At 39.8% G+C, this 22,332-nt stretch overlaps 1 protein-coding gene across 1 annotated transcript in view; it reads left to right on the forward strand.

The window, feature by feature from the left end:
* GADL1 (GAD like acidic amino acid decarboxylase 1) overlaps positions 1–22,332 on the forward strand; it is a 128,546-nt gene that overhangs the window by 25,857 nt on the left and 80,357 nt on the right. The window contains exons 3-8 of the mRNA XM_090046464.1: positions 828–954; positions 3,100–3,190; positions 4,471–4,577; positions 8,029–8,144; positions 17,708–17,787; positions 17,899–17,953. Coding sequence (XP_089902590.1) covers positions 828–954; positions 3,100–3,190; positions 4,471–4,577; positions 8,029–8,144; positions 17,708–17,787; positions 17,899–17,953 — 576 coding nt within the window. The remainder of the gene's footprint in view (positions 1–827; positions 955–3,099; positions 3,191–4,470; positions 4,578–8,028; positions 8,145–17,707; positions 17,788–17,898; positions 17,954–22,332) is intronic.

Consider the following 22,332-nt stretch of genomic DNA (forward strand, 5'->3'; position numbering starts at 1 on the left):
TTAGTGTGTTCTCTGGCTCTGAAATAAACTATAACCTTCCAAATTAAAAACATAGCATATCATAAGACCTTTTAGTAACATAAATCAAAATGTGTGTCTACAAGAAACTGATGTCTGCTTTACTTTGGAGAATCTAATTTGCTTTTTTGTCCTGGGGCTATGTTCACCCTTGAGCGCACACCTGGATGATATATATTTAGAGATATATCAATATACATTTGGTGCATCACTGAGCCTAGAAGCACAGCTATTCGACTGTAGGATTTTGTCTTGAAGGTTAGGGAGCATAGTACCACTGGAGCAGGGCAATGTTGCCAACTGATCTGAGATCCTGAGGATCCCTCTTATTGAAATGACTTGGGAAAGGTGCTGGATTGGCAAGCCTTCTCTGCTTTTGGGCATGTGCTCTTACAGCTCCAGGCCTCTGGAGATACTGAGAGTACTGGGATTGTACAGAAGTGACAGTAAACTGAATTTGCCCTGAAGAGTTGTTATATTTAGTGAAAATACACAGACTAAGCAATATAGCTTGGTCTTCAGATTCCAGGTTGAGTTTGCAGCTCCAACAGTTCCAAAAACATGTTCTTTTTCTTTATTCTTTTTTTATTTTTTTAACAGAGCATGTTTGGTCAGGTAGTCCCTGAGATGTAATAAAAATAGGATTAGATGAGGCCATTTTTACAGTCACTTTTCAAGATAATATTCTACTTTAAAGTGCAATTTTCTTACTTTGGAAAATATTACTGAAACTATTGCTGAGTTAGCAGCATAACACTTATCTTCCCTTCAGCTAACGTATTTTTGCTGGTATTCCCCCCCATAATTAGGTTTGTGAATGGCAGCCTCCTGAAAAACTGAAAAAACTTCTTGATCTGGAAATGAGGGATACTGGAGAACCTCACCAGCAGCTCTTGCAGCTTTGCCAGGATGTTATACGATACAGCGTCAAAACCAGTAGGAAATTTGATTTCTAATTATGTTATCTTGCTCCCCAAAACTATGAAGTCAGGATATTTTCTCCTAAAATTTGTTACTCTGTTGGAAACAAAATGACATTTTGCCAACATCAGCATTTTCTGCCTGCCTGTGACTATACAAAAGCATTGGTTGTGCTACAGCTGTTCAAATAAATGCTGGCATAAGTAATTATTTTCTCCTTCATATCTAATCCTTATTGAAAAATGGGGTTATTATGCATTAAGACTTGGATCTTCAGTGTGATCACATGGACTCCTGAGGGTTACCAAAATCTGTGAGATGTTTAAAAAAAAAAAATCCTACAAGGGATTACCATTGATGCTATTGGGAGATTCTGCTATTCTAAAGTCTCCTGAAAGACACTTTTGGCCTCTAGACACAGGTGTGGAATAGGATATAAAAATTTACCAAATCAAGCAGGATAAGACTCTTTAACCCCAAGATCCCTGCTTAGGACTTCATGTTGTCTGATTGATTAGTAGTGATGTCAGAGTCACTGCCATCTACTGCAGATAAGACAAAATTATTTCAGACGGTTGATAAGAAATTGACTGTGCTTACTGGGAACATGTTGCAAATGGGCCATTTGCAAAAAGAAAGTCAATCTTATTGCATGCTTTAAATCAAAGTTTAAATATAATCAGGTGACTGAGTATATACCAGCTGCTTAATGCATGGATATGAACCTAACCTGGAATATGATCCTGTTAGGGGTTGATAATCTCTTTATCAGATGCTAATCTGCTGACTGGACAAATATACTACTCTCTTCAAAGAAAGATGAGAATGCACAGCATCTTGGGGAAGGAATCCAGTGCCTTGCAGAATTAGTCCTAAATAGTTAACTTTAATGAAGATAATATTGCATTGTTAAATTTCAGCTGAAACAAATGAATAGCATCAGTTTTGGAAGTAGTAGGATGTGCTACAAGTCCAGATAAAATTTCAGAAGCATAGCCACCTAATTATGCTATATTTCAAAAAGTGAGAAGGGCATTTCACATAGCTACATTGCTTGCATAGGTCACGTTCCCTGCTAAAGACAATGTTGCTACAGAATAAAATAAAAAAGGGCACAGAAAGTAGCAGTGTGATCTGGAAGGTCTTTTGCAATATTAATATGCAGATACCATTGTAGAGTCAGTGGAATATGTTCTCTCTATCCTCATTTTGGTTGTTCGTATTTACATTTTCAGTTATGCACAACAACCTTAGAAAAGAGTGTTAAATTTAAAAATATGATGCACAAATAAAATCTTGCAAAGGTTTCAGATTTAAGACTCCTACTCTATTATAATTCTACCTTGTTTTGTAAATATCTACATACAGTGCGCTGAGTCAAAGTCAAGGTGATAGACCTGAGTCTGTATTAAATTGCTTTTATCATCAGAAAAGTTTTAATTTACTATTTCAGCACTTCCAAGTCATATCACCTTAAAGCAGTAAGTTACAAAATCATTTGTCTTTTTTTCTAATATTTCTCGGAAAATGCAGGAAAAGGAAGGAGATATTATCCTTTAAAAAATTAACAGGGAAAAGAAAATCTTTTATTTCACGTTTCCCCCTCCTGTTTGGAAAAAGGGCATATAAAAGAGGAAAGCAAACTAGATAAATATAATGTAATCAGTTCACTGAGACCAAATCTTGTTTGCTTCATTTGCATGACTAGTTCCAGCTTGCATTAGTTTCATGAGTATGAGGAGTGGCAAAGGCTAGAGAAACAGTATGGGTTGGTCATATCTTAAATAAATAAATTTAAGCACAGGGGGCAATTGTGAATGAGATTTAGGAAGCAAAAGGCTGGCTATTCAACACCCAGCTCACAAGATCAGGCCCTCCTGTGAAGGAGGTCAGCATGAGGCTTCTGCAGTACCAGCATGTTAAGCTGTTTTGGGACTTGATCTCAGTTGTCAGTTTTGCCCCTTGTGAAAACATTAGTCAAATTGGGAAGAAGAGGGAGAGTTCTACAAATACTATGAAGATAATAGAATAGAACTTTGTTTGTTCCTGTAGCATATTTTAACCTATGCACCTACATTCTTGTGGTTAGTAGAGAGAGGCTGTCATATATGTATTTTCACATGTGCTAAAATACTTTAATTTTTTTTTTTGCATTTTCAGATCACCCAAGATTTTTCAACCAGTTGTACGCTGGCATTGATTATTACTCTTTAGTTGCTCGTTTTATTACTGAAGCACTAAATCCAAGTGTGTAAGTGAATCTGTCATGTAACCGTTAACTCTAGAATGCTTTTTTAAAATTTCAGAATGTCTTTACTTTGAATTCCTTCTTCAGTAAGAGGATTTGAAAGAGCTCCCTTTTGCAGGGAGTGGGGAGGGCACATCTTGTAAGAACCTGGGGAGATAACATAGTGTCTTGGCAATATAAGGCTTCAGCTATGTGGGTAGACTCGTGGGGCACATCCAGATGAGTGTGGCCATGCAGTATGTGGTGCCACAAACATGTTTACAGCACCACATACCACACAGTCTGGTGATCTCTGCGCTGCAAGGGCACGCTGCCCAAGCATGTGCTGTTCTGTTTTTTTCTCTGTGGGTTTTTTTACCCCTAAGGGTAAAAAAAAAAAATTGCCAAGGAAAAAAAAACTGGATCAGAGCACACTTGGGCAGCATGTGCTGCTGAAAAGTGAAGCTGGGCTGCCCAGAGCCATGCTGCAGCTGCTGGCCAGGCTCTGCCTGGCAGGATTGCCACACCTGCAGCCCTGTGCTGGCCCCAGCCTCCCCTACCACCCCCGGGATTTAACATGCCAAGTGCCATAGTGCGTGTGACACGGGCGTTCCTTGAGGATAAGTAGCAACGGCACAAGGTGCACCGCTGTTGCTTGTTCCTAGGGAACCAAATATCAATGCTAGTCTGGATGTGCCCATGGAGCCCTTTTCACTTTATGGGCCTAGATTTGGTGAATCTGAGTCTTGTCCCTGCCCATTCTTTTTATTTTATTTTTGTCCTGTTTAAGGAAGAATAGGTATGAACCAGCAATTTGCCAATAGTTATAAATGCAAAACCAGAAGCATAATTTGCACATAAGGGGTAATATTCCACTGTAGCATAGTGCTTTAACAATTGTTCACTTAACGTGAACCACATGACTAACATTCTTGTGTGCATTGTTTGAAAATATAAAGTTCAATATGATATTGCTGTTAGGAACAGAGGACTTTAATCCAGTATCCTGCTGGCAATGGCCAGCATTGGATGCTTCACAAGAAGGTGCAAGAAGCCTCACAGAAGGTAAATATTGGGCGGTATTAGGAATTAGGAAGCATGTAACAGGTAGATATTGGCTTAAACTTTAAAGCATGAAGTTTTAGCTACTTCAGCTATTTTTAGGATTTATAAATCTGGAGACTTTTGTTCATATAAACGCTCAATCCTTCTTTGAATCTTGAGAAATTCTTGGCCTTAACAATATCCTGTGGCAATAAGTTCTGCAGTGTGTTGCTAATCATGATATGCTTGTATTTATGCAGATATACGTATGAGGTATCACCTGTGTTTTTGTTAGTAGAAGAAGCAGTCCTGAAGAAGATGATTGAATTTATAGGCTGGAATGAAGGTGATGGCATATTTAATCCAGGTAAGAAAACTTTTCATCTTCAGGTTTCCAAACTAATTTACAGGAGCTGCAGGAAACTAGTGATTAAATATTTAGTGAGTAATTCACTCATGCCTAACATCTTTGAAAGTCATATGATTTGGGCATTTAATAAAGCTATTTCATCTAGGTTTATCTTGTATGTTTCTAGACCATATTAATTATTCTGTAGTCACATAAAATAAGACAGCTCTCTGAAGTATTAAGAAAACTATATACTGAATTAAAGAATTGATTCTAGTACCTGTGGACTCAGAGCTTATTGTGTTCTTACTAATGCCAACTGTCACACTTTTCTTGACTTGAGTCAGGCATAGAGTAAGGCTGTATGGAAGCATGAGAATGAACTAATTAACTGAAACTGAAATTGGAGTAGGCCTGGACCCTGAAAAGGGTCATATCTATCTTTCAAAAAGTGCCCAAAGGTATGTGGATGCTTTACCAGGTGGTTTATGTAGCAGTGCACCAATAAATGACTTGGTTGTTGTGCACTAGGAGTATTGGAGGCTGAATGGGACCTCCTGGACAGTGACTCCAGTCTTCTGCATTTGCAGGCAACCATTTGTTGGTCAGATCATGTAAATCACCCAGAGCCCTTGCCCCACTGTGGGAAGAAATAGTGTGAGGTGTTTGTGTCATAGCATTCTTGAATGCTTCAACTTTGCTGCTCTGAAGGGTGCACACTTTGGGATTGGGTGCCTTGTTAGAAGTGTGGGGTGGAAGCACAGGGACCATGATTAGGATATGTCCTTGTGGCCCTGATCCATCCACCCAAGATGGCTAGGCACAAAATAGCCCAGTATTGCACATCTTCATGTCTGTGTTCTATGTCTCTGTACCTGTCATCTTTTGAGAGCTGTTCAGGGTTACTTTTTTCTTCTGGCCAGAAGCCTTGTAACAGCTGTGGATGGAAAGTAATCGCTGATCTGAGAGGGTGTGCCTATTATTTAACATGGTGGGATGTTAGTATTGATCTTAGTGGGAGTGGCTTGAGCAAACCCCTTTTGCTGTGATAATACTCTGAAATGGTAGGAGCTGGCAGATCATGACATTGTTTTTAGTTACATTTGTATAGACTTTATTTTAATACTTTAAAGCAGCATTCTGTTGCATTACATTTCTGCTACAGATGCATGGAGAGAATGGAACATAACAAACATTAGACCCTGAAAATCCTTCTTATACTAAACTGTTGGCATCAAAGGAGTAAGCTATTAGATTTTTCCTACCAATTTACTGAAAGAGAAAAGTTAATGTTTAAAAAATAGATAGTGGAAGAGGATCAGAATTATTTAATCTAACCCCCTATTAAGTGGTATCAGAGCAGGTTAGGTATAATTAAAATCACTGCAGTTTATTTTGCAGATTCAGTTTGAGGCAAATCCATTGAAAACCTCTTTGAAGATGTTGTTTAGATATATACCCTGCCCCACTCAGAAAATCTCAGTGCCCAAGTCTTGAATAGAGGTTTCCCTCGCCAAACATGGTTTTGACTATCTGCAGTTAATATTCTGTATACCATTTTGCCTACCACGGTATACAGTTTTGAGTAACCACAGATTTCCATGGTTACTTATAGGCGGAGGGAGAAAATTTTTTGGGGAGTGCTAAGTGTGGGCCCTGTCTGGGCAGGCTCATGGGGCAATCAGAGCCCAGTGGCTCCTCCAGAGGTGGGGGCGGTCCTGGTGAGCCAAGGAGTGTGTGTGTGTGTGTGTGGGGGGGGGAGGGGACGGACACATGAGGCCCTGATGATTGCACAGGGTAGGGGTGGGCTACAGGTGGGCTCGGCTTCTGCTCTGTGTGTCCACACCTTGCTACCACCGAGCTGCCCTATCCGTGGTGGCAGGGAATAGCAGGCCTGCTTGCTGCTGTGCCCTGTTGCACTGCTTTCCTTCCCCATGACTTGGCATGGAAAGCAGCAGAGAAGCTGCATGGGGATCTCTTCACCCACCACTGCTTGCCACGCGCTGCTCCAGTGACGTGCCTCCTGCTTCTGCTGCTGGTTTGAGGGGTTCAGCCCCATGCTGCTGCCCTCACTGCAGCCCTGTGTGCAGGCAGCCTGCTTTTCCCTGCCGCCCTTCTTCCCTCCCCTGCGACCTGGTGTAGCAGGGAGCATGAGCGGGGATCTTCTTGCCTGCCGCCGCTCACCCTGCACTGGCCCTCCTGTGCATGGGGCTGCACAGAGGGCAGCGGCCCTCTCCTTCCCCCGGACGAGCCACCCATGGCCCTGTTCTGCTTCCTGCTGGGGTCCTGCAAGCCCCAAGCTGCAAGCACTGCCCAGCTAGGCAGCAGACCCAGCCCTGCCCAGCTCCCTCCCTACAGGGGCCTCAATCCCCCTCTCCCCACACTTACTGGTTCATCCACAGGTGCGGGTGGGTGGCTCCTGCTGCCGCCAGTCTCAGATGGTCCCATGACCCAGCCCGGACATGGCCCCATTCAAGTCCCTAACCCCGTTTTCCCCATAAGCCTCTGGTTTTACAAACTGCGGTTTTGCCAGCCACAGGAATCTCCAGGAACCTAACCCTCATGGTTGGTGAAGGAAACCTGTAAATGAATTGTGTCTTCATATTCTAGCTTTACATAAAGTTGACTTAGATCCATATTGAATGTTACACTTAGCATGTGCTAAACATACTTAAAACGAGAGCTGTTAAAAAGCAAAGGTCTCCCCCTGCACCAGCAATATGGTAGGATGGGATCTGGTGCAGTATCCCAGCAATTGTGCTTCTGCTATGCCACACATGAATGACAGGAAGCACAATTTTGGGATCTAGCATCAGATCCCATTGCACTTTAACATCTGTCAGGTGCCTCAGCCAGTTTTGCATTTTAGAGAGTGTAGTAAACATTTACTGTGTGGCTGGGCAGAACAGTTCTAACTTTCAATACTTCACAAATTTAACATGTACTAAGTATCTTGTGTGTCAAGGCCCTGAGACCAATGTAAACTTTATTAAAATATGTATTACCCATGTCCTCAAATTTTGTGTCCTCTCTACTCTTTCCCCTCCAACCCAATTCTTTCTTTTTATTTACTGTCCTACCTAAATGGTTTTGGTTTTGGCTGCCAGGTCACTTCTGTCACTCCATGATGTATCAACAAGGTTGAGAGCAGCAGAGACCATCAAGTTTTAACACACCCTCGCTGTAATATAAGGAGAGCTGATGGTAGGCATTCTTTATGAGGACTGCTTGGTTTTGGTGCTACTCATTCCCTTCTTTGCTTCATCCAGGAGAGCCCAGATCTTTCATATCCCAGGCATGTCCAAAACCCATTTTTCTTTTTTTATCCCTAGACTATTGAGGATGAATTAGGCTAAAATGTATATATTTATTGGCTAATTTATGTTTTTGATTCCTGGTGTAGGCACCCAGGACACGGGTTGGATATCAGGAATATATAAATGAGGTATTTTATGTGCTTACTTTCCAGGTGGCTCTGTTTCTAATATGTATGCTATGAACTTGGCTAGATATAAATATTGTCCTGAAATAAAGGAAAAAGGACTTTCAGGACTGCCCAGATTGGTCCTGTTTACTTCAGAAGAGGTAAGAAAGAGAAAAACTGCCTTATCTTTGTTGTAGAAAACTTTTTTTTTGGTAGATGCTGCGAAAATTGTATTGTTTGACTTATATGCTTAATGATGCACCTAGCAGAAATAAACCTGTCACCCACATACATTGTGAAATAGGGTGACCATCTAAGAAAGGGAGGCAGTGAATTTCCTCAGTGCATGGAAACTATCAGAGGTCCGATGAAGGTAGCTCTTACCCTTCTTGTCCATGACAGCCTCTGATGTAGGAAGAAAAAAGGTTTGTTTGAGGACTGTGGTGGAACAGAGCCCTGCCACAATTGGGATCAGATTGTATTCTACCTAGAAGACATGCGGATGGATTTAGGCTCCTAGACTCGAGTCCCATGCAAAAGGTGGCCAGTTTGTTCTCCACCTTGTTACTTTTTTGTAATTCGGTTTTAAGGGCCAGATGATAGTGTATTATAAAAGCAGGTGCATTAGTGGATATTCAGGGACATGAACAGGGTGGAATAGAATTACATTTAGGTGCTCATCAGAATCCATTTATATCCATTCTTTTCCATCCAATAGGTGGAAAAGAATGTGCCCCTTAATTTCCAACAGGTATAGGACCCAAGTGGGACTTTGCATCAGTTGTCTACAGCTGTAACTTATACTGAGGCTATCAAATAGATATTTGCTGTGGCTACTTACCATTGTGTCACTTTCAGCACAAGGAATCTCAGCAAAAATCAGTAACTGCACTCTCTAAACAACTCTTCTTTTAAATTATCTAACACCACTTGTTTAAAACAAAACCTATTCAAAACCCGGGTGGGAAATGGGGTTGGAAGGATGTCCATTGGTGCTAATCCTCCTTCAGAGCTTCATCCTTTCATTGGAACTCTCATTTACCTCTCTGTCTGTGATACTGTTTCACATTCACAACACTTCAAATAAACAATGAATTTTTGTTGGAAACTAGACCAGCATAGGAGGTGTTGTTACTTGGTGTCTAGAGACCCTAGTGGAGATCAGGGCTCCATTGTGCTAAAAAAAATACAAATGCCCAGTTATAATACAATCCCTAGTCTTAAGCATTTATGTTTTCAAAGAGCTTATGTTCTAAATCAGGGTCCTCAACCCCTGACTCATGGGTCAGATCAGTCGCCTGATACTGGATCATCTAGCCTGCAGGGCTCCCCATTGCTTTGTTGGGAGTCCCATGGGCTGTGGCTCTGCATACTGGATCAGATGTGCAGGGCAGCACCAGGCCAGGTGGAGATGACATGGGGCCTCAGGGCCAGATCTTGGTGTATGAGCTGGTCAGAGGTTGTACGGGCCCTGATTCCAACACACAGGTTCCTGTCCAGTCCATGGACTGGCCCTGTGTCATCCATTTGCCCCATGGGGCCAAAACTTTGAGCACCACTGCTTTAATTGGACAAAAAGAAGGGTTCCAGGGGTGGAGATCTGGGCACAAGAAGATTGTGATTTGCCCAAGACAGCAGAAAAATGCTATAATAGAGCCAGAAATGGAAATCAGTTGTCCTCGGTAGAGTTGGGTGATTTTTTTTTCCCTACAAAAAAAAATCTAAATGGAGCTACTGGTCAACCAATCATGTACAAATTCACTTTGAGTTTGTCAGCTTTGTTTCATTTGTTGGGGTGGGAGGAACTGGAAAAGAACTAAATAATTTTGCTTTAGTGTTTTTTAAGTGAAATCATTCAATTTTTTTTAAATGTTATTTCATTTTATATAGAAATTTACGTAAATGTAATTGTAAGAATGGTAACCTGAAAATTAAACAAGAAAGATTTAACATTTTATATGACCTGAAATGAATTTGTTTTGGCTTTGTTTCACCAGGGAAATTGGGAAAAATACACTCTGGACTGACCTGAAACAAATATTTTTTAAGAGTTTATTTTGCTCAGTAGATGAACAGAAGCAATTCTTTATTTACACAGTTCTTTCCTGAATTCCAGTGTAGTCCTTTATCCACAAGACCTGTTTCCTTCACTCTTTACTACCCTTCATTAGTTCACATTCATTAATATACTTAATACACTAAAGAGTTACGGTCTAGGTAGAACTCTTATAATGTGGATACATAACTGGCTGGATGATCATATTAAAAAAGTAGTCACTGATAGCTCAATATCTAATTGGGAAAAGGTTTTGAGGTTTTCATCATTAGTCTGTCCTGGGTCCTGTATTGCTTCGTATTTTTAACAGTGATTTGGAAGATGGTATTGAGTGCACAATTAGCAAATTTGAAGAGGGCACCACAGTGGGTGGAGTTGCTGACACCCTGGTGGGCAAGTTGAAGATTTAGAATGAACTTGAAAAATGGAAGAAATGATCCAAAATTAATTGAATGAAATTCAGTAAGAAGAAGTGTGGAGTGCTGTATTTGGGGCAGAATAGCTGCATGCACAACTTCAGATTGGGAAATGACTGGTTAGGTTGGAATGTCACCTGCATGATTATAAAGAGGATGGTGATAGACCGCACTCTGTGGCTGCAGGGGACTTGACAGGAAAAGTTTAGGTTGAATATTAGGAAAAACTGTTTCAGTCTGAGGGTGTTTAAGCACTGGAACAAGCTATCCTACATCGGTTATGGAATCTCCATCCTTGGAAGTTTTTAAAAATGGTGTAGACAAACACATGCCTAAAATGATTTAGATGAAGATGAACATGGCTTGAATAGGGAGGTGAACTGGGTTATCCCTATGTCTCTTCCAGCCTTACTTGTTTGATTCTATGGAATTTGTTATGTCTATTTTTAAATCTTCTTAGATATGATCAGTTACTGAGACTATATTAAAAATGTTCATAATCAAGAAGCTGATGCACTCTATTGTCAAGTTTCCACTATCTGTTTGTTCCGATTTCTATCTTATGACTTTATTTTGGGATAATACTTGGAGGTAGTGGCCTATTATGCAAGGCAACATGCAATAAAACAATAGGGAATTGGTCCTGAAGCTTTGGCAATCTACATATAATAAAAACAATAAAGGAATGAAGCAATAAAGTGTGTTTTACATAAGAAGACAGTGAGATCATAGAGAATCATAGAGAAGCAGGGCTGGAAGGGACCTCCAGAAGTCACCTAGTTCAACTCCCTGTCTGATGCAGGGCCAACATACTGGTCAGCATGATAAGCAAGGGTCGGAGCATGCTGTCTGCCAGTCATCCCTCATTTTAGGACTTGGTCTCAATACTGTGTCTCACATTGCAACTCCAGCAATATGATATGGTCTGTGAATGTTCAGCAGGGGGGTTCAGCAGGTTCTCAGGCTGCTTCTCAGAAGCATATTGATTTTATTCTTCAGAAGTTCTGTAGTAAGGTAAAAGATATTTTAGATAACATGAGCTCTAACTCAAGAGGAACAAAAATTCATAGATGTTTAAAATTATGATAACTTATGGAGGATATTTTCTGCTTCCTATTAGTGAATTCTTTTGCTGGACAGATCCTCAATGACACTTGAGATAGCTGTATTCCTGTTGTCTGACTGATGCTTCGGAATCTGTAGCACCAAGCTGAGCACAACACAACCTGTATCAATAGACACACATTTATCACTTTTTTTCTTCTCATTTTATTTCAGTCTCATCTGGGCTTTGTTCTGGAATGAGAACTATCGTTGCAGTGGCTGGGAAGATAAGAATTCAGGGAAGCTGAGAATAGAGGGGGAAAGGAAATGTATTGGGTAATTGCAATGAATTCCCCAATGCTAGTTGTTTGTAGATTAATGAAATGGAAATGAAACTTCTCACAAATGTGACTTGATCATGCATGTAAATAAGTGTAGGAACACAATAAAACCCATGCCTCTGATCCCTGTGGAGCTTACATTAGGTACAATGAAAAGTAAAGTAGTCTGATAATAACATAATCACTTTACGCACTCAGGTTTCTAGAAAACTTTTCAAAACAAAGAAATATGAACTTATATTCTGTCTTAATGAGTGCAGGATAAGGTAACATTGTGTTCTGAAATAATTAAAAACATTCTGAGTTCCCCTTACCCTAGTCAAAATAATCTTCCTCCTTCATCTTAATGCACTGCTATTTCAGTTAGGTCTTATGCTGAGTGTGTGTTTTATTTTTTCAGCCTGAATGGTTACAGATATAATGAGATATAATATACCCTCAGAAGAAAATTGCAAAACTCTAGCAACAGAACCTTCAACTGTTATTATTTTTAAGTATTATTTATGTAAAACAACCTGGATACAAATTGAAATTTTGCTCAGAATATTTATTTATCATTACTTCACATGGCAACTCTGGGCACTGTGATAAATGGATTAAGACTCTGTCTCAGCTGTAACTTCTCCAGGTACCTTTTGCATCTTTTGCTTAAAGTGGTGCTGTGTAATGTAGTATATTAGTACTTATTGCAAATAGCAAGAGACATCCTGTTGTCTTTCTACAACAATATATTTGGGAAATTACTTTTTTTTTTTATTATTCCAGTACCAGAAGCACATCTAAAACAATGTCTTAGCACAACTCTTTTCCACTCTCTTGTTCAGCTGCCTCCACACTGAAAGCTTATATTTGCAGTTACTAAAGTCTGAGGCAAAGCTTCCACTGCCGCCAGTGGAAGCAAATATACTTGTAAAGTCCAGAACCAACATGTCTACAGGTTGCATTCTTTTGGCATTTAGTCAGTTCCCCTTTCTGGGTCCCACTACATAAGGTCAGGCCTTTCTTGGCTTCTTCCCTTTACTCCCATACAATATTTCACAGTAAGATTTATAATTTCATTATCTCCTTTTTGTCTACTGACTTAGAGAATTGCAGATCCATTTCTTTCTGTCTGAAGTGATTTGATTATTCAAATGGCTCCCTGGCACACTTTTTATTTGAACCTAATGGATAAAAGTCAGCAACAGAGGCTATCTTTTTTACTTTAAATTATTCACAAGTCAATTAAAACTCTGTTACCAGAGTCCAGATCTCCAGTGAAAAACACACTGCAGCTCTACAAACATATTACAAGTTATTGTTGTAACATTAGATTAATTATACACCTATGTATACTATTATTCTCTTAATAGTCTAAATGAATGAGTCATAAAGGCTTTGTGAATGTGTCATGTTAGAAAATTAAACGTTTTTAAGATGGGCTGATATTAGCTGATAGTATTTTAGTAGGCATTGATTTAAAAGCGGGGGGGGGAACCATTTTGTCAAAAAGAAAAAAAGGCCTTTTGAGATGATCCATCTCATCAAAATAACCATGACAGGTTTGAATACCCTTAATATATTCATACCCACACATTAAAATGCTGCACATTTTTCATAATTATGTTCCTCTCTAACTGCATTTGTATGAACTTACTGGAAGAAAACAGAATTAATTAACCACCTGGCTTCACCTCCTATATGAAAAGTAATGATTCTAGACATCTTCAGGGTTGTTGGACTGAATGTTATTTTAACCCCTAAATAGTAACATAAAAAATTGTTTCTATTCTCTGAAGAAAGAAATGTGAAGCCAACCTTTTGAAGGCTTTATCCTGCAATATGCTGAACTCGCCTAAGAGATGCTAGGTGTACTATGTACCTTCTAACCAAGAGGTTCCATCAGCATCTTGCAGTTTGTTCTCAGCACCTTGCAGGATATGACCCTTATTAGCTGGAAGTTAATTCAGATAAAGATATGCATTGAATTTAAAGTCCAGTAAGTAACTTCTAGAGGTTAATTTAAGTGAAACTGGAACAACACAGTCTTACTTTGGAATAAGAATGTCCACAGAGTGCACTTGGGTCTAAGTCATAAAGACTGTGTTAGAAATATGGTGAAATGTGATGTTAGAATTTTAGAAAAAAAACCGAGGGCTCTAAAAACTGTTGATGCTAATTTTAGGACACCAAAGAATGGTGCATGATATGCCGTGGTTGTCCACTCATCTACTTCAGCAGAGTTCAACTGTCTTCCACTGAGGCCATTGCGGCACCTCCAGTTTCACCATCACTATCTGTAGAATCACTTGCACTCTTATTAGTTCCATTCCAGAATCAAATTGATGCAAATTTGAACTGCTTGAACCACATTCTCTTTCGATAAAGGATGGTTTTACCATCTTCTTCGTTAATTGTGCTTCTGACTGATTCTCCGGAAGCAAGAGATTTTGAGAAATAGAAACAAGATTAGCCGTGCATTCATTTGTTAGCCTTTTCCTCTTTTTTGTCTTGATTGAGCTGAAAGCCTTCCATTTCCATTCACAAGAAGCTGCTGTTGGTGGAATGCTTAGGATCCTTAGAGCAATCCTGGACAACAGTCTTATGGTATCCCTTCCACCATGTGAGAGGAGACATATTCTCTGCTGCCAGCCAAGTTATGTCTTTGCTCCAAAGTTTTTCCTTTGTGCAGTACTTGGCAATGTCATCATGGCTATTTTCTTGATGTTGGGGACATTCTTAGCTACTTCCATAATTGTATCGAGAGCAGTAGATAATTCATTTTCTGATAAATGTTGTCCTCTGTGTTGAGGATCCAAAAGGTTTGCTGCCAGATGAACTGGATTATAGCAAAACTCAGATCTTTTAGTAAACATTTGTTTTTACTACTACTATGTCTTTTTTGGACAGAGGTGAAGAAGGCAAAAGCTCAGTTAGATTTTTATTCAGTTGTCTAAATATCTCTGGAATATTTGAAAGGCTTGGTGTATTTCCTTCAAGTTTCTTGATAATCACTGAAATTGGTAGTAACAAATTTAATGCTCCTTGAACTGGAACCCAGAACACATCGTTGTTGAGCATCTGCTTCTGAATGTTCACGGGAATAATCTGGGATACTGTCATCTATTGAGGCACACTGCAAACAGTTCTTTGTGTGAGGCAAACTATGTAAATACTTTGTAGCCAAGCCCCATCTAGTTTCTCCTGGCAATAAAAGTGCACATTTCTTCCCCTGCTTCTCTTTCTGTAATTTCTTTAAAGTCTGATTAGCAACATGATGATTTTTGAATACCTTCACAATCGCTTTGGAGTTTGCCAATATTGTCTTCATTGTATTCACACTTAGTAGGTCCTTTGCCAGAAGATTTAACCCTTGAGCAAGATGGCCAAATACTATTATATGAAGATACTTTTTCTTTAGTGTTTGCCATGCAGCTTTCATGTTACATTATCAGTTACAAGGGCTTGTACCCTGGAGAGACCTGCACTTCCAATCTCTTCACTCAGTAATTTGGCTATGTATTCACCAATATGGGGAGAAGATTTGATAGCAATTGCTTTCAGGAATATTGGTTCAGGTGTTGCTAACATAATGTTCAATGAAAGATTTCCTTGTATATCAGTCCATCCATCTGACATCAGAGTCAGTGATTCTGCTTGACCAATCCTTTGAATAACTGTTGTTTGAACTCTGCCATACTTTCTACGAGAGAATGTGATAAGTGATAATGTGACGGTAACTTATATGATGAGCAAATTAGTTTGTAATGTTTCTTCCACTATTGATTTTCAGTTATGGAAGGAGGTGTACCACTTGCAAATATAGCTCAAGCTAATGTCTCATCTGTTTTTTCTTGATATTCTTTTGACATTTTGTTCACAAACTTGATAAAAATCTTGACTGTCTTGAACAGCTACTCATGGTGGATTGCATATCTGGTGACAGTGATTTTGAAAGTGAGGATCCTGCTGATTCTTCCCCCAGACATGGCAGCTTAGCTTTTTCATTTGCCATTTTTTGCAAATCTCCTATTTCACTTGAGCTACCAAGTTCCTGCAACAAAAGGGAGAAAAGATTTTTATTTTAGTCTGTTCTAGTCTGGCCTCATCCATTAGAAAGAGAAGGGGAAGTGGCAGGGAGCTTGCTTCTTCCCTCCCTGCCAGAAGGAACAATCTGCTGCCCAACTTGCTGCTCAGTTACCCTGGGCCTGCAGAGCCAAAGGAAAGTATAGTCTGGCCTCTGCCATTGGCCAGAGGACTAAGCTTATTCTGCTGGGTTGAAATAGTTAACTATTTATCTATTATGTAATTTAAAAAAAAATTATTGTTAAGCCTAAGCCACTTTGGGTGCTTAGTGCAAGCAGAAAAGCAGGATATAAATATTTTAAATAAATAAAATAGTCCAGAGTTGCATTAACAACTTTTAAAATTATAATGTTTTAAAACAATATAGATGTTAGTCTATACTGTGTGTTGTTTAGCATTAATTTGTTTACTTGCATAGGATTCCTGAAGTAGACTTTTTCTCAGATGATGTTGTTCCACCACTTCATTGTATTAGCTTTCTATACATGGCTGGTATTCTTTCAGGACAGTTTCTACATGTTATTAAATGTTTCTTCATTCTTGTTGCATTGTTAGCATACTCCTGCCCGCAATATTTACATCCACCAACTTTTGTTTTTCCTTTAGTGGCTTGAACTTCACTATAACAATGCCACAAACTAGTTTTCTTCTGATTATAGATTATTAATTTAAAGCAAAAGCACTAAAAAACTAACAGATCTTATGCAAGCACTTCCAACTTCCCCAACTCTAGAAAAGAAATGAGACACTGCTCTGTGTGTTTGCTGAACTGAAAGTGAAACAAAAAGTAATCACAGTTTGTTTTGGTTTTGCTTTTACTTCCAGTCTGAGATGAAATAAGAATTTTAGCTTTGGTTTTGATTTAACCTGAACAGCCAATTAGGTGAATTCACAACGAGAATTTGGTTTGGATTATTATGTGAGTGTATTTACCCCCCTGTTTACAAATCAATACAATATATATGTACTCAGACACTTCTTAGGGATAATCACCTAAAAAACATTGATTACAACTTTGAAACTGCCACGCTTGCCTAATATTATATTGGCATCCATTCATTGTTCCTAATGAATTTTATGAAACAATGAATTTTTAAACATAGAAAGTTTCCCACGAAAAAATTAAGCACCAGAAATTTTTGTCTGCGGGAAAATTTTCTGCCCCACATCTCTGCTTGAGGTGAAACAAATTATTTAACGTCTGTTCATTTGCTGGCTCTTGGATAAACCGTGCACTGTAAAAGATCTTATCAGGGCTACAGATTGGGCAATACTGTATGCCCTATGTTGAAAAATTCTCTAATTTTATTAGCAGGACATGAGGAAAAGTATTGGTGCTGGGAGCATGAAATTCCTAGGGGCCATGGCTGAGCTCAGAGTCTTAAGCTCTTAAATTATGTTTTATTTTGAAAGAATTTCAAACATGAAAAACATTTTTGATTTTGAAAGAATTTTAATTATTATCCATGTGTTCACTCTGTAAAAATTTTCAAAATGTCTACTTTTAATTTCAAAACAGTCCGCCTTCCCCCCCCCCGAATTTTCCATGGAGCAGAAATTCCAACTTTTGACCTGTTCTAGTTCCGCTCAGCTCTTCTTTTGATCACTATTTTAAATAGGGACCATGTAACTACTTGCTTCATTTTCTGTGCATGTCATTAGATGCCTAATTTCTGCACAGCATTTGCTTTTTGCATTAGGAAATGCTGTTAATATTTGATAATGGTCATGTCAATAAGCTAATATTATTTATGGCTTGTTCCTTTCTTTTTCATGTCTTTTTTAAAAAAAAAATTACCCAGTGTCATTACTCCATGAAGAAGGCAGCTTCTTTCCTGGGCATTGGCACACAGAATGTTTACTTCATCAAAACAGATGAAAGGTAAGGAAGAAAAGCCACTGCAGTGGTTTGAGTCTTTTAAAATGCAGTAGAGCTGTAAGTAAGTAACATATTTGAATATAACTGAAAAAGTTTTAAATCTGTGTCCCTTAGAGGTAAGATGATACCTGAGGAACTGGAGAAACAAGTCCAGCGGGCCAGGAAAGAGGTGAGAGGGGGAGAGAGAGCTTGAGTGTGATAGGTATCAGTGTGTGCAGACTGTGTGTTTGTGTATTTGAGTGAAAGAAAGGGGAATAAGAGCAAGCAAAAGTTAAAATTAGGGCAGTTAATATACCAGTGCTTTTCTTACAGGTGCAATCTGCTTCCCCCATATTGTGGAGTAAGCCAGGAATACTAGATGCTATGTTGTGCAAGACTATTAACATTTCCAAAGATGTTTTGATTGTGTTATTCAGCAATAAAAATAATGCTGCACTAAAGTATTCTAGTGCTTTTTTTTGCCCTCAGTCCCTCACCAGTTGAGACTGTGCCTCAACTGCTTTAAAAAAGGTACAGCTGTCTTGGTTATAATAGATCAGTCTTTTCTATAGCTTTTGCTGGCAGTCACAGCTATAATAGGGAACCAAGAAATAAGAGGGTGGGGTTGTAGTCTCTGGAACAAAGGCTGGCTATCATAATAGCTTGCAGGAAATAAGACTCCACCCTTGTCAGTGCACTGACGGGGAACAGATTTCTCCCTCCTGCTCTCCCTGTTTACTTTTCTACAGGGATCTTTCCCCAATCACCAAGAAGGCCAGAAGGCAGCATTTGTAAAAGCACTGTAGGGTGTATTTTTATTGGTCCTTTGAGCAGGAGCCCCACAACCAGCCAGAAAAAAACTTGTAACTGACAGCAGCATATGTGCTAGATAGCTTGGAGGATGGAACATGACTCCTAAGTTGCAAATCATCTTGCCTTGGGTTGGTTAGACCTGTCTCCTAATGTACTCAAATTGTGAACTGGAGCACTGAAGGCCAGGACTGAATTCTTGATACTCACTCTGAGAACACCATATAGTTGATATAGCATATCAGGGCTGTCCAGCTGATGGCCTGCAGGCTGCATCTGGTTCCTGAAGAGGTAACCAATGGCTCCCAGTGTCCTTCTCCCTCGCTGGCTCCCATTGTTCTCCTGCTGCTGGTGGAGTCTTTGGGCTCCCCCTCCTTTCTGCTTCTTCAGCTGTTTGACCCCGCCTCTGGGGGTGGGTCATCATGGCATGGCCCACAGTGCTCAGGGAGCTTGCATTTGGAAGGACCTGCACACCATGTATGGTGTGGCAAGGGTTACCCACTGTGCAGTGCAGCTGGGGTAGAAGAAGGCACAAAGCAATGTTGCAGAGGGTCCACTCGCTGCAATGGGGAGCACAGAATATGGCTCATGCAGCATGTAGCCCAGGGACCTGCACTGCTCAGCTATTCAGAAGTTGGACAGCTCTGTAAAATATTATGGTGCTGCACCATGCATAATCTGGCTGACTTCCCTTTAAAGGAACCTCCCTATAAATGACAATTTCATCCAGCCTTGCAGTGGGCCAGCAGAAAAGGCTTTTAATAAAGGTATGTCCTTAACCAGAAAATGCCTATCTTTCCATATTGGATAGACTGTCTACATACATAACGTCAGCTTAATTATCCAGTAAAAACATCCCTCCCTTCCACTTCACACCCTGAAACACTTGGAGCAGAAGACCTATACTTTGCTTATTTTGAGCATATAGGAAAAAGCAGAAGCTACAATAAAACTGGGCAACTATAAAAAGCAATAAATTAATTCGGCTAGTATGGTGAAAAACTTGAATATACCAGAGAAGAAATTTCATTTCTTGGCCTGAGAATTTTTTAAAGAAAAGTTTCTGTAGTTTATAACAAGAGTTGGCACAATTCAATGAAGTGTTTTGCACTTTTTAAAATTTCTTAATTAAAATACTTGACTTACAGATTTGCTTTCTTTGATCAATGCTTATTATTGTTTCATTTGTCTTGAAATGAAAACTACAAGCACTTTGAAGGGTTCTCATTTCACTATAGCTTCTGTAAGTACCTCTGTCCTTTGTGACATGCTATTTTGTAAACTTCTACAGGAAGACATTTCAACAAATCACAGTAAATATCCTTAAAACTTCTGTATATATGGCTGAGAACTATTTTTTCCCTATTCTGTAGTGGTAGATGCACACCAGTGTTACACAAGGCTATAAAAGACAAGAATCCTTGGCTTCTTTTTGCTAACAAGGTACCACTAGGCCTTTGACTTAAAGGGCAAAGATGAAAAGGCTCAGAAAGAAGGAATTGTTTTAAATATAGTGACAAGCAGAATAAAAATGTCCCTTCCTAGCTAAACAAGTATTTTTAAGGGTGTTGCTCGAGTATTCATCGAGAGATTGGTCCTGTTGTCCTATCTAGGCAAACCTCTTGTTGGCTTCAGAGGGCATTCATATTTAATAGGCTTTTTACTGTAAGGGCAAAGTGGCAAGGGCACTTCATCAAATTATTAAATACATATAGTTATTGCCATGGGCTTCAGGCCCTTTTTGCATGTTTCAGATCAGTTGGCTTTTTTTTCTAGACCATAAGAGGAACAAACAGTTGAGAAAGGTGTTATACACTAGTATTTCCTGTTGGTAGATAGTAGGGCTATGTGAAACTTCAGCAGCCATTTCATTTTGGAGGCATTTCAGCCTGTGTTAGTGTCCTAAACACCGAATCCAAAGTGAAATGGAAGGCTCTGAAACATCTCCAAAATGAAACAAAACCATCTGAAACGTTTTGGAAAATTTCAGTGTTTTGGAGGCAGGCTTGTGGGAAAACACAAACTAAGTAGAGTTGGGGAAGGACTACTCTGATATTGACATCTGTAGCTGGCCAGTGTCTGTGATCTGTCCCTGAGGTCCCTTCCAATCCCAGTGCTCTGGGGCAAGGACGGCAGCCTGCTGTCATTCTGCGTGCAAATCTGGGGGCCCGTGCCCCTGGGAGGAGTCTGGCACAGTCCCGGAGCCCTCCTGGGGAGTGCGGCCCCCTGGATCTGTGCATGGGATGACAGTATGCTGCTGCTGCCAGCAAGTGATATGAGTTTTGCTGTGAACAGTTTGAGGTGTAGTTTCAGAGAAACTCCACACCTATCTCCTTGAACTTTGCAAGGACTCATTCTAATCAGGCAAGAAATGACAAAGTTATAGGCATTTTAATGATTCCCCATTATAACCTGTGGCCAAATCACCAAAACAGCATCGAAACTCTGAAACAGATTGGGCCGAATAGAAACAGAACAGTGATCTGAAACACCAAAACGAATCGCTGTCCCTCAGAAATGGCTGAATCCGAAACCGAATCAAAACATAGCCATTTTGCATAGCCCTAGTAGGTAGCCCTGTTGTTTTATTGATGCCCAGGCCACTTTACACTGTTTTAGTGGTGTAAAGAAGCCTTAAAACATGAGTAAATTTGGTTTTAAACTCCCTTGTAAGACTCCTTTATATTGCTAACAAAGCACAGAAAACTATGTGTGGGACCAGGTTCTCAACCAATGTAGACTGGCACAACCCCAGTGAAATCAATGGCTGGCACTGCATATATATGAAGTTGAAGGTTTGGCTCTTAAAATAACTCTGAGAGAAGAGCCTTTTATTAAAAAAAAGTAGTTGATGTGAATCTCAACTTGAACAGTTTAACTCCAATTGTAGTGTAATAAACTGTAATCATGTGATGTAAAATGTAATGACTTAAAATGGTATTCTTTGGGTCTGACAGAGTTGTGCAGAAAACTCTTGATAGTTCCCAGTGGGGATCCCATGGTTCAGCACTATGTAGGATCAGGCCATTGATTTCTCTAAATCACTACAAGTTCTACTTGTGCTTCTAGATAAGTACGTGCAACTCTGATGGTACTATGATAAGAAGTAGTGTGTATCTAAGGACAGAATCTGGTTTAATACTCTTAATCATATTACTAATAGTAATAGGACAGCTATAGTTATGGCCACTGAGGCCAAAATGGACATATAGAATAGTTGTTGGGGTTTCAAACTCATCAAAAGTCTAGAAAAGAAAAGATTAGATGGACTGAGTAGTGGAAGAGAGAGATGGCCAACGATCTTCTAATCTGTTTCACCCTTAACATTGTCAGAAAACACAGGATCGGCACAGGATAGGTCTGCATCATGGCAGCAGAGTGCTTAGGCAATAAGTCCTGCCCATTCACTCCATGGATGTCAATCCTGGAAATGCAACAGTGAGGCTGCTGTGGGGTACCCCAAGCCATCACTCTGGAGCCAGCGTATCCTAACAACTAGTGTTGATTCCCACAGATGTGACCAAGCACTGTGCTGCCATAGTGTAGACATAGCCACTGTGACTTATGGGCCTATTGGCATCAGGCTTAAATCGCAATGATTGTTCATGATGTACATTATGATAGCACCTCTCAAGGCAAAATGTGCTACCAGGCTTAGTGTTCCTCTACACTAAAATGTGTGACAATACAGACATTGTAGAGGCAACACAGATAGAAACCCTTGGGAGACAAGTCACTCCCTTACATGGGTAGCCTGCT

This window comes from Crocodylus siamensis, chromosome 5 (genome assembly GCF_052110815.1).
Source record: "Crocodylus siamensis isolate JL-2025a chromosome 5, ASM5211081v1, whole genome shotgun sequence".
NCBI classification, from domain to species: domain Eukaryota; kingdom Metazoa; phylum Chordata; order Crocodylia; family Crocodylidae; genus Crocodylus; species Crocodylus siamensis.